This window comes from Tympanuchus pallidicinctus, unplaced genomic scaffold (assembly GCF_026119805.1).
Source record: "Tympanuchus pallidicinctus isolate F22 unplaced genomic scaffold, pur_lepc_1.0 scaffold21, whole genome shotgun sequence".
Taxonomy (NCBI): Eukaryota; Metazoa; Chordata; class Aves; order Galliformes; family Phasianidae; genus Tympanuchus; species Tympanuchus pallidicinctus.
Window position 1 is genome coordinate 2,323,086 of NW_026294733.1, and position 12,050 is coordinate 2,335,135.

Sequence of the window (12,050 nt, forward strand, 5' to 3'; positions counted from 1 at the left end):
TTAGTGGACTTCAAGTACGTGGTCTCGTGCAGTTTCGTACAGGACCTGACTGCACTGAAGAAGTGGACCTTTGTGTCGGTGGTAACTGCGTCAGCTCTACTGCTGTAGCAGGAAGCATTGCACTTCCGTGAGCCAGTTACAAAATATTAATTAAAAGGCAATGGAGTCTGTTACAGTAAAAACACACAGCGACGCAACCACAGCACCGCCTTTCCTTTTTGTTTCTGAGCTGCATAGGATTTAACGGACTGAAATGAAGGTTGTGCCGCTCGCCTGGTGCAGGGGCTCCGAGCAGCACCGCCCGACGCTGCGGCTGCACGGCGGGGTCACCGGCTGCCGCAGCGTTGCTGGCTGCCGTCGGCCCCGCACCGCCCGGCTGCGCGACGCCCGCCCGTGGGCGGCTCCGTGCGCCGCCCCTCCCCGCTCGGTTCCCGCGCCCCGCGGGGCTCTGCGGACGGCGCGGCTGCGCCCCCTATCGGCACAGCCGCCCGCAGCCCGGCATGGAGGAGGACGAGGGGGCTGCGGGCGGCGCGGAGCAGCGGCACCCCCGCCGGCGGCCCGGGGCCGAGCGCTCCCCCAGCCCCAGCCGCCTGGACGTGAGCTCCAGCCGCTTCGACCCTCTGCTGGCGCTGTACTCCGCCGACACCCCGCTCCCCTTCCCCTCCGCGCCCTGCTTCAACAACCTCGCCGAGTACGAGAGCTTCCAGCGCGGCCTGCTCCGCCCGCGCGGCCGCCGGGGTCCCGCCGCCCGCCGCGGCCCTTCCGCCGGGCGCTCCGCCCGCCGCGGTCCTCCGGCCTCGGACCCCGAGCGCATCCAGCGCCTCCGCAGCCTGATGGTGAACGCGGGCCCCGAGCAGGACGCGGCGGGCGGCGGCACGGCAAGGCGCAGGAGGGCGCCGCGTAACGTCCTGACCAGGATGCCGCGTAAGGCGTGCGGGGCCGGGGGCTTGGGGCTGTGTGTGGGAGTCCGAGCGGTTTTTGGTGTTTTATTATAAATACTACGGGATTATCGCGGTCAGAGCATCTCAGCGCTGTGACCTCCACGCCATTCTTTATGCAAAGCTCAAAACGTTCGGTTGTGAATGCCTGAAGCAGAAGTTTTTTCTTGTGTGGGTGCCAAAGCATAACGAATGCCTTGCTGCAGGTGCTTTATGAGCCCAAATCTCGTTGTGTTTAGGATTCTCAGAAGGATCGGCTTTAAATATTGTTTCGGTGGCTTTATATGATGGCTGAGGTTGGAATACTGTGACTGAAACAGAGGGAAAAAAGAAAAACAGCGTAAAAATTAACTGTAGGGTGGCCCAGCAAGCAGCTCACCTCTGCATTAAGAATGTATATTTTATTTTCATGCTTATCAGATGAGACAGCACTTGCTAAGACACAATACCTGAATATTTTTAAGGTTCTTCTGAAAAAGAAACAGGGATCTGAACCGGCACTCTGAAAGAACTGAAAGGATCCTGTGAGTTCTCAGGGTTGGTTTGAAAATGTGCTGTGTGGTTAAAAACATCAGTCTGGTGTAGTGACTGTGTCACCTGTGCTTCAGAGCATGGTTTGTTGTCAGGTTGGAGAACGTCTCTGCTTGCCCTCAAATCAAAGCTAGGAGTAGAGGAGGCAGCTTGTATTGGTGTGAAGGCAGTTTTCTCCAGCTGTCCTGGCAGTGGATATGGAAAGAAGGCACTGGATCTCAAAAAAAAAGAAGTGATTCAGGTTAATTCATGGGGAGCTGTTCCATGCAGCCAGCCTCTGCTCATCAGCTGCCATACGGTAACGTTTGAGGTTTGCAGTGTATACCTTTCCTGATGTGCAATCAAGCCTTGAGCTTGCAGCCCCTAAAATGCAAGGAGAAGGATCATCTCTGGTTGAGATATATTTGTTCATACGAAAAGCTGCAGGAGGACTTAAATACTTCTCATTCTAGAGGAATTGTTTTGTACCAAGACCTGCTGCGCTTCCACTGTAAAGCAAATAATTTTTCTGTACATTTATTATGAATGCATTTTGTTGAAGACCAACCATGTTCTCTTTGTGTTTTAGTGCATGAAGGCAGCCCACTGGGGGAGCTCCACCGCTGTGTCCGAGATGGTGTAAAAATCAATGTTCACATCCGCACTTTCAAGGGGCTCCGTGGAGTCTGCACAGGCTTCTTGGTTGCATTTGACAAGTTCTGGAATATGGTAATTACCATTCCAAGCCCTTCATTTATAGCTGCAACGCTGAAAACTTGAAATTTGCAGCAGTTGTAAGCAAATTGTGTTTATAGATGTGGTATTGTGGTCCCTAAATCTTGTATGCCTTGGCAGTGAGTGCTGGGTTTCAGCCTCAGTGGTGCTTGGTGTTGGGTTGGTGTCTGGCTGACCCCCAGCTGCTCGATAGGTCTCAGGTAGGGATGGAGAGATGTTGAAGAGTACCCAAGTGCCTCAAAGGTTTTATGTAAGAACCCAGGAAGGTGGAATATGAGGAATATCAGGAGCTTCTGAAAATTTCTCTGATGTTTTTCACTGATAAGTTGCTTTTTGGTGAAGAAGCTTTCCACCGTTCTACCACATGTACATCTTAGAGACAGTGGCTGTGGAAGAACTATTTGTGAACCTAGGGCTGTGAAAGGCTTGGAAATAGGTAGAAAAAAAAACAGAAGGATTTTGCAAGCATGGCTCAGAAAGATTTTGTAAGTAATACGGGATGAGTGTTGGGCTTTGCTGTTACTTTTATACCTCAGATGACACAAAGCCATCTCCAAAACACATCTTGTTCCTAGGGTGGATTTTCTCTCAGTTAGAATACCATTTCATAATGCTATGAGACAAAGCTGGCCCGGAGTCTCTGTGTTTTTTTTTTTATTTTTGTACTTTCCATCTCTTTAATGTTCTTCTAGGCCCTGACAGATGTGGATGAGACATACAGGAAGCCAGTTCTGGGCAAAGCTTTCTATGCAGAACCTCAGCTCTCACTAACCCGGGTAGGTAACCCTCTGCCATTCTAATGTCCTGAGTTTCTCACTGTTCAGTGTAGTGGAAGAGGAGCGTTGACTGGAAAACTTACAACTTACAGTGGAAATGTTTTGCCTCCTTTTATTACAGGTGACTCTAAAATGACTTGAACTGAAAAGTTAAGTTTTCTGAACTTCTGAAAGTAGTTTGGCTGTAGTTCAGAGTTACTGATGTTCTGTTGTAGAATTTCCAGTGTCAGATCGTAATTGCTGTCACTGCTTGGTACAATATGCTGATCTTCAATAAGCTCAGTCCCTGGTTCTTGACTGGTTTGTTCTGTACTGTCTGCTTTACACTACCACATTTTCTGCCCTCTGATAGCCAGTGTAAATCCAACATAAATGACATTTATAAAGTGACATTTTATGCCCTAGCTAGTTTGGTACAAAAGCTCTTTCTGCACCTGTGATTGATGCAGTCCTCATTTGTTCCAGCAAGTGATTGCCTAACTGGTACTAATGTTTGTGGAGTGACAGTTTTTCTAGCCAGCAGTGTGTCTGTCTTGTCTCCTGGACTTCTAGCCTAGCTACTGCAAAGCCCAAAATTCTTCATGCTGCTGCAAAGCAAAACTCTAGGATCCAGCTGCAAACACATATTTGTGAAGTTGAAAACTGAAAAAATGATACGTGAACTTCTGAACAATGAAGGAAAAAAAAGTGTGACAGGGCTGTGTCTATTCAGTGGCGTTGCTTGGGGCCTTCTGAACATCACAGGAGCATCACAAAAATTTTAAATGGTTCCATTGCACAGAATTTGCTTTTAAATTCCTGCCATTTAAGTCTCTTTTCTTATAGATCCCGCCCTTCTTTAAAAAAAAAATTAGTTTAAGATAATCAAGTTGTCTTTGTTAATTTTAGCCAGCTCTCACTACCCGTCCTGTTGCTAGGAATAGACCACCTCTAATAGACAAGAATCCTTTTCATTCGTCAGTATTTCATAAGAGCTTGGTGCTGCCAGAGTCCCTTTTCCAGATTCTGTATCATGTATTCTTGGATTAATGAGCTCATGCAGTGCTTTGGATCTGCTGCTGTAGCTTTAATTATTTGCCTGTTGTTCTTGGTCTGCTCACCTCCCAGAAGTGGCCTTCTTCAGTTTGTTTTTAGGAGCACAAAGAATGTTTCAGCACGCATTCCTTGCTGTTTGAGGCTCCTTATCTTGAGGGTATGTGTCCCAGCTGGGGACACAAGGATGGAAATCTCTCTAGTTAACAGCATTACAAGAGATTTGGGGAAAGTGAGCTAACAGAGTGACTTAGTAGCTTTCTGTTGTACCTGACCATGGTTAAATGCTACTGCACATCAGTATTGCTCCCACATTCCTTAATTATTGTGTAAATATGCTTATGTACCTACAGGAGATCTATTTACCTTATGTCACAGCTTGACTTTGGCAACAAAGCATGGTATTTATTTCTGGTAAAGATTCTTCATTCATTGAGTATTATGAGAACTGGTTTGGGACCGTGTACTCAAATACCATACAGAAGTGCAGAACAAGAGGCTTTCCTTGTTTTCTGAATGGTCACATACAGAAATGTTCCTTTCCAGCTGTTTGACAGACTCAAGCTGCAGGATGCCTCTGTGAAGAAGGGAGCTGACTCAAAGACTGTATCAGGGGAGCTAACCCTGACAAATGACTCTCAGATGCCAGGATGGAAAGTTGGATCGGGACGAGGGAGAGAAGAAGATGAGCATGAGAAGCAGAAACGCTTGGGCAGAGGTGGAGAAAAGAAGGTGCCAGGAGACAGTTTGCATCTGGCTGTCAGAGGTGAAGCTGATGTGGGCAGCGGGACTGCTCACACAGGGGGTGCTGCTGCTGGTGGTACCCACACAAGAAGCCAGGCACGGAGGAAAAGGAGGCCCAAAGTGGATTATCAACAGGTGTTCACACGTCACATAAACCAGATTTTTATTCGAGGAGAGAACGTCTTGCTTGTCCATTTAGCTCATTGACTTGGATGAGCCTTCGTCACTGTATTTATTTGATAGCATGAATTGCTGTGGTAGCTCTCATTCCTATTTAGCATTCTTGTGAATGTGGTACTGTGACAGGTTTCCCACTGCCATAACCAGGTAGGGGAAGTAGTTCTAACTGGAGTATCCTGAGCTTACTGCCAAAGCAGCCTCCTTCAGTCTCTGCTGGGAGTCTCAGGGTGAGGTCAGCAGCACGGTTTTGCTTTGTGAGATGAGGGAGACGAGCACAGAGCCCTCTGCTTCTTAAAAAGTAAACAGCTACGTCAGGAAGGTTGGCTGAGAATGTTTGTACAGCCAGATATAGGAGCAAACTGTGGCTTGTGTTTATGGAGCTGAAGGTGATATCTCCACCCAAAACAAATCACAAGTGATATTTTGCATGTTCTGAGGAATCCCTGATTTCACATGTTCCAAAACCAACCGTTTATATGCCATTGTTACACGGATGTTTTCTCTTCCAGATGTAATTCTGACAGATTAAATAATGTGTGAAAAGGGGGGGTGACATGCTACTGATGGCTCCATCATTAGCTCTGCAATGCTATGTGCGATAGAAAACCTCTTGTCTCAGTTGAAGACTGTTCTTTTTCTGTTAATGATTGCCAGGATTTAATCTTTTTTCAGTGTCAAAGCTTGTGCTCTTTTTGCAGTGCCATGCTTTCACCATGTGTCACCAGCAAGCAGCTAATGGAGCTGATGTAGGGACCTCCACATTTGGGGAATATCTCTGAATGCTGTGGATGTATATGGAAAACTGTGCTTTTCTCTTTCACCCATTTGGTTCTTGTTGCAATAGCAGTATCTGCAAAGATGCAGTTTTCCTTCTCAGATACAAGTGTTCATGCTGAGCACATCGTGCTGTATGTAAGTGACTTTAAGTTCCCTCTGTTGAAACTAGAGGTGCTCTGTCTCCAGCTGTTCTCGTGGAGCACAAATTGTCACAATTCTTTTCTATCTGTATAAAAGTCAAACTCAGCTCATTGGTCATTTTATTTTAGTAGTGTTCTTAAGCTGTGACAGATCAGGCCAGGCTTCTGCATATATAAACTGCTTTCTGAGAGCTATGTATAAAAGTTTGAGGGTAAGTAATGCTGTTAAATTACTTAGTCTGTTCTCTTGGATGGCAGAGGACGCTAGATTTCATGCTGCTGTTCCCATTTTCATAGCAACTACCTTATGCTTCACAGCAGCTCTGGTGTGAGGATGTGAAATTGCCAGGACAACAGGTGAAACAGCTTTCTAGTGCTTTATAGCAGGTCTTGTGTTGCATACTGAGGTCATAAGTCCTCAGACTGAGCAAGTGTCCTCTTGAATGACATGTTTCTATTGCAACAAATGCAGCATATTGCTTGCTTGTCATTAGGAGTACATCTGGTGCTTGGGTGAATTACAGAACTCATTTAGCAGGAGCTCCTGGGCACACAGAGCAGCTTTGAGCCTCTGGGGGAGCCTGAAACTTTTATGTCAGATTGAGGTGGGGTTGGATGACTGATCAGCACAGCCGCTGAGAAGCAAATCTGACTTCAGACTGGGACAAAAGTACCTCAGGTTGAGAAGTACTGTGGAGGCAAAAACCGATTTCATGGAGTTAAGAAAAAAAGAATATTTACTATTTTTTATTACACTTAACTTCAGTGCTGTAATTCCTCCCTACTATGAACTCAGCACTGAGCAGATTCGTCCCTTGGAGGTTCTTGCCTCTCCTTGTGCTGTTGTTTGTGTTGATGTGGGCCGCTGTTCCCTCGTACAGTTTCCTTCTTTCAGGAGTTTTTCTCCTCAGGATGCTCCTTTCTAACTTTGCTTTCAGAACATTGTTCATCTCTTTACCCCTGGTGGCTCTTTCTAAACCTTTCCTCGTTGCCTTTCCTTGCACTTGCCAGCTGAACAGAATTCTCACAAATTACTTCAAGCATATGAAGCTAGAAACAAGGAACTTCTTTCTGCTCCTGAGTTCTCAGCAACTTCCATTGCAAATTACTATTTTTCTTTATTTTGTTTTCAGTGGTGTTTCTTTTTTCTCCTCCAATTTCCGACTGGTTTGTTTCTGTTTCAGCTTTGTGGGCTGACTGTATCTGCCTCTTCCATTCACGTGTGCCAAAGGCTGCTGGTTTGACCCTCCCTTTTCTCTCATACTTGACCATGGGGTGTTGTATCTCTACTCTCAGGCCTGTGTGTCAGATCTTCCATTCAATTTTTGTGGTTTATTTTTCTAACCTCATATCTGTATTTCTCTTTGTCTGCCTGTTTCTTTCTTTAAATCCTTCTCTATATCCTTTCTTACACATTAAATAAGATACAGCTGCCTTGAGTGTTCTTTCAACTTCAGTGCCCTCTTTCCATGCCACTGACACTTTACTTACTTCACTTCACTTTACTTACTTCACTTACTACAACAAGTCTCAGTGTTTCCTTTCATAAAAGGTTTTTTTCTAGAATCTTAGAGGTGTTTGTTGCTTCACATCTGTGTGTTTCTGTTTGTGTGTTTCTATGAGAAATGCTGGTGCTCACACTTGCATTGGTGCCTTGATTTTTATATTGCTGACCTCTTCTTCCACAGTCATCATCTCAGTCCACAAACCTGGTTAAGATCGATGCCGTTTTATTTCTTTTTCCTCTACCTCATCATTAAACTGTTCTTCCTCTTTTCTCATTGCTTTCTTATCTCTGAACTTGATTAATCAAGTTTCTCTTACACTTCAGCTGTAATGGTTTGTGTGGTGTTCTTTATTTCCTAATTCTTACCCACTCCTCATTATTTCCAAGCTGCTTCTTAAATGCAGGCTCTGCCTTTCTCCTAGTCTTCCTGTTCCCTACATTTTCTGACAGCGTATCATTTTAAGGCCCATGATCTAAGTGCTGTTTGATGAACTTTGTCTCACTCACAGTATTTGATTATGACTTAGCAAGTGATGCTGTACGTGTTGTCACTTGCATGTTTAATACTTCAGATAAAGTTTCTCTTTAAATAAAATTGAATGCGATTCCGAAGTGAAGTTTTCTACCTCACTGAAGTATTCATGTAAATCGAACAAACCAAAACCACTTTGTTATTTTGGTTGCTGTTTCTGGTTGTTTCTTTCTGTGTTTTTACATTTTCCAGACACAGCACAGATCTGAGTTCTTCGTTCAGCAGCTGGCACCTCCTGCATTCCTCTTTTGCTGTAGTGTCACAAAGGTGTGAGCATAGATATCTGAAGTTACTGCGCTAGAGAATGAGAGCAGGAGCAGGAGGCAGCCCTGAGACACAAAGCAAAGGTCAACAGGTTTTGAGACAAATGTAAAGATCCCTGGGGGTCGGGTGACTCTCCTGGTTGCATTCTGCCTGGTGTTTCTGGGATGTTTTTCAGCCTGTTGGTAAGCGCTGATTCTGAAAGCCTATTTATTGTGAGGTACCAAATGATTGCAAGGAGCGATGTTTTCTGACCTGCCTTTGAAGAAGTGCTGTGATCACTGGAGATGATTTTAGGATAATTCCTGAAATAGCAGATGTGAAACTTGTGCAAGCAGTGCCAGCTGCAGGTATATGATACAGAACATGTGGCTTAAAGCAATAGTCTTAGAATTAAACTGGGCGTCACAGATACTTCTCAGTGCCACCATGTGCCTTTCTATTGCCAGCATAGTTCAGTAGGGAATGAAGTCACATGAGACCTTTAAGAAGGGCTGTTTTGTTGGTTTTTTTGAATGGTGATATAATTCTGAAGTCCTTTTCACACAGTCTGAGTGAGATTTTCATGGCACCACAGGACAAATCCTTTATGTGCTGTTGGGAAGTGAGGAAAACAGTGAGAACCAGGCTGAGCACCGCAGTGTCAGCCTGTAGTTGTGAGTATTGTTCTTTCTTGGGAACCTTTCACTCAGGTGCTTCATTTTTATCAAACACTTGGGAAGTACGGGGTGGAAACAGAATGGATAAGGGCAGCTTTAGAAAGGAACTTGTAGAAAGCGCAGCTTTTAGCCCCTCACCTGACTAGTCTGGCTTGCTCATTGCCTGAAAGTTTTTCTGATCTAGAGTCAGGCGCTGGCATGATGTTACTGAAATAGGCAGCATATGGTGGTTTTTGATTGCTTTTCTCCTTCAGCTGCTGGATTGTTTGTTTCTGATGCAGCTTTGCCCTGGGCACTGTTTGGAAGCAGGTCTCAGCAGGATGCAGCTGGAGTTGCCCATCAATTGCAGTGGATGAAGAAGTTCTCGGGAAAAAAAAGGCAGCAGATATAAAAGATGTCTGATTTTTGTTGAATTTAGTGTTGTGTCCAACATGCTGCCCACAGTGCCCTTTCTGTTGCCCAGTGGCACTGACTGAAATGAAATCGGTACAAAGAATGATTTCATCTGGTCTTGAAAGAAAATGGGAAAACAGATGGGTCAGCAAAGTTAAGTATCTGAAGATGTATAATTGCAGGTAAACTTTCAGTCTTTGATTAGATAGAGCAGAACTATAAGCAGCAGTTTAAACTGAAGGCTGTGTGGCTGGATACAATTGCAAGGCGCAGCCCTCAGAGGCGAAGCAGCAGCAGTAGCAGTGGTGCAGTGATTGCTTCAACCAGGCACACGCTTTCCTGGGAAGCTGTTGAGTTATGTGTTTGTGGCTGCCTCAAAGCATAACTGCAAAATACTGTGAGTTGATAGAAAGCTGTTTTCTGCCTGCATCACAAAGTGTGAAGAAGAAATGCTAGATTGTGTCTTCTGCAGCCCAGAACTATTTCAGTTCATGCTTTCACCTCTTGGCATTGGCTTAAAAATTGGAAGCTTGTACTATAGCAATTATAAGACTGCCTTGTTAGTGCTTACTAGAAATGATATTTAAAAATTAAGAGATTACAGGATTTATGGAATTACGTGATATTGACTGATAACAGTGACTAAAGGTTATATTATTGTGATTAAGGCATTACAAACCAGAAATCTCTTTTCTGAAGTATACTATGAAGATGCATAAATGGAAATGTATGAAGCCACTGTAGGAACAAGAGAAGATAAATAATCCTTCTCTTCTAGTGCAGGAAGATGATCTTCGTAGAGTGAGGTAGTTATTTCCAAGCTGGTTCTCCCAGCATTTCCATGCTTGATGGGAGATGGGCATAAACAGTCCAAAATCCAAAGTGACTTAGGCACAATCACAAACAGAGCTCAAAGGGACACGAGTCTGCTTGCCAACTTGAATATAAACAATCTTAACTTCACAGTGAAAGTTTCTAGAAGAGCAGTTCCAGTTTGTAGCAATCAGGTGTCCACAACGCTGGCAGGGTGCAGCTTTCTTGGTGTTACTGTCTCCCACAAGACGTCTGTACAGCAGTTCTCCTAGAGGTGTGCTGTCCTGTGCTGTCCTTTGTCTGTGTTTTACAGACAAAGCAGTGAGTGTGCAGAGGTGATTCTGTAGTGCAGCCTCCATTCGTTGAACCGTGCCCCAAGGGTCTCTGCCAGGCTCCATCCCTTATAACTGATCCTGCCTCAAAAAATGTGCAGAGAAAACCCAGTGGGAGAGCAAACAACTAAGGAGATTTCCTCTTTTGAGGCAGGGCTGGCAGGAGGCTTGGTTTTCCTCGTTAGCTTTCTGGGGGTGCGGGAGGAAGGACTGCTTCAGTATTCAGGGGAATATCAGAGCTGGCTTGTCTCATGATGTTTACACGTCCTTTCAGATGTCACTGTAAGTGCTCCTGCTCTTAGCTGGGAGAAGTGGAGGCCTGTCAGGGAAGGAAAATGGTTTCTGATGTTCCTGGATAACTGTTTTATTAGCTGCTACCTTCACAGTGTACACTTGGATGACTTAGCTGAAGAAAATTAGTACACCTGAGACTTTCAGTCAGTCTTGTATTCGTTTAGAATGAAAAGTAGTTTGATCAGTTTGTGTAAAAACATATCCATCTTTTTTTCCTCTCAAAAGATCAGTGCTCTCTCTCAGGCAAGAAATGAAAGCCGCTCCTGCTCCTTTAGTGATTGCTTCTGATTTGCACTGCTTCAGAGCAAAGTGCAGCTGTGTCATTGTACCTTCTGCCTGACAGATCATCCTGAGATGAGAAAATGAGAGCAGTGCTCCATTTCTTTAACACTAAAATGGGCATTATGAGAGGAGCAGTTGTATTGACCTCTTTCCAAATGGTGCATGCATCCAATATAGCTGCATGGACTGGGACTTGCAACCAATTAGTCAGTTACAAAGCTTCCCCAGTGAAACACAAAGGGGCAGCACGACCTACCAGACCCATACGGGGTTGGAAGTCAGGTGCTGACAAATTCCAACCTCACTACTGCCACTCACTCACTGAATGGCCTTGGCATGTCACTTTCCTATATGCTCCACAGCTATAATCCATCTGAGAGCAGTCCTTGCCTGTCTCACCAGTATCTGGGGGAGCAGTGAGCGCTACACAAGTGCTAAGTATTGTTATTAAAACTATAATATGTCAGGTAATGCAGATACACAGATCATCTGCCCTCTTCAGGCACTCGACTGTTATTCTTGTGTCTCGGTACACGGGAGGTGTGCCAGACATCGGGTGTAATGACGCACTTCAGTCCTGGAACTACTTGTGTTTTCAAGGTGACTTCAATATCTGTTTCACACTGCAGTACCATGTTTGGGTCAAACTGATAAACAAGGGTGTAACTTGTTTGTAATTCCTTCTCTGTCTTCCTATTTTGTTTCTTAGGAAGCTGATGCTGCTATGAACATATTGAATAATACCAAATTTGCAATATTCTGCTTTCAGATATAAATGTTTATATTTAAAAGTGCTAAGACTACACTGCAATAAACAATATCCATTTAACAGTTGGCTTCAAAGCTTGCTTTTTGTGCTCTCTCTAATATGCTTATGACAGTGCTTAGGACAGGCACATGGATGTAGGGGCCACAAGTTCCAACTGCTAGTGCTTCTATCCAGTGTATGATCTGAGGGAAGCAGTTGTCTTTGTGTTCAAAAGCATATTTGGCTACAAATTAACATCACCATACCTGTCTTTTAGAGATGCAGAAAGGAAGCGAACTTCACACTGAAGAATGTAAGTACCATCCTGATCACCCCAAGGGCTGCTACATAGGATGTATCTTCCACTGTGCCACCTGGAGAGGGTTTTCCAGGAACT

At 44.8% G+C, this 12,050-nt stretch overlaps 1 protein-coding gene across 1 annotated transcript; it reads left to right on the forward strand.

Annotated features, from left to right (window-relative positions):
• The first annotated feature begins 482 nt into the window (after positions 1–482).
• LSM11 (LSM11, U7 small nuclear RNA associated) lies at positions 483–11,734 on the forward strand. The gene is made up of 4 exons (XM_052684670.1): positions 483–924; positions 2,038–2,177; positions 2,876–2,959; positions 4,538–11,734. The coding sequence occupies exons 1-4, from the start codon at positions 501–503 to the stop codon at positions 4,940–4,942; spliced, it is 1,053 nt and encodes a 350-aa protein (XP_052540630.1). The 5' UTR covers positions 483–500; the 3' UTR covers positions 4,943–11,734.
• The last annotated feature ends 316 nt before the right edge of the window (positions 11,735–12,050 follow it).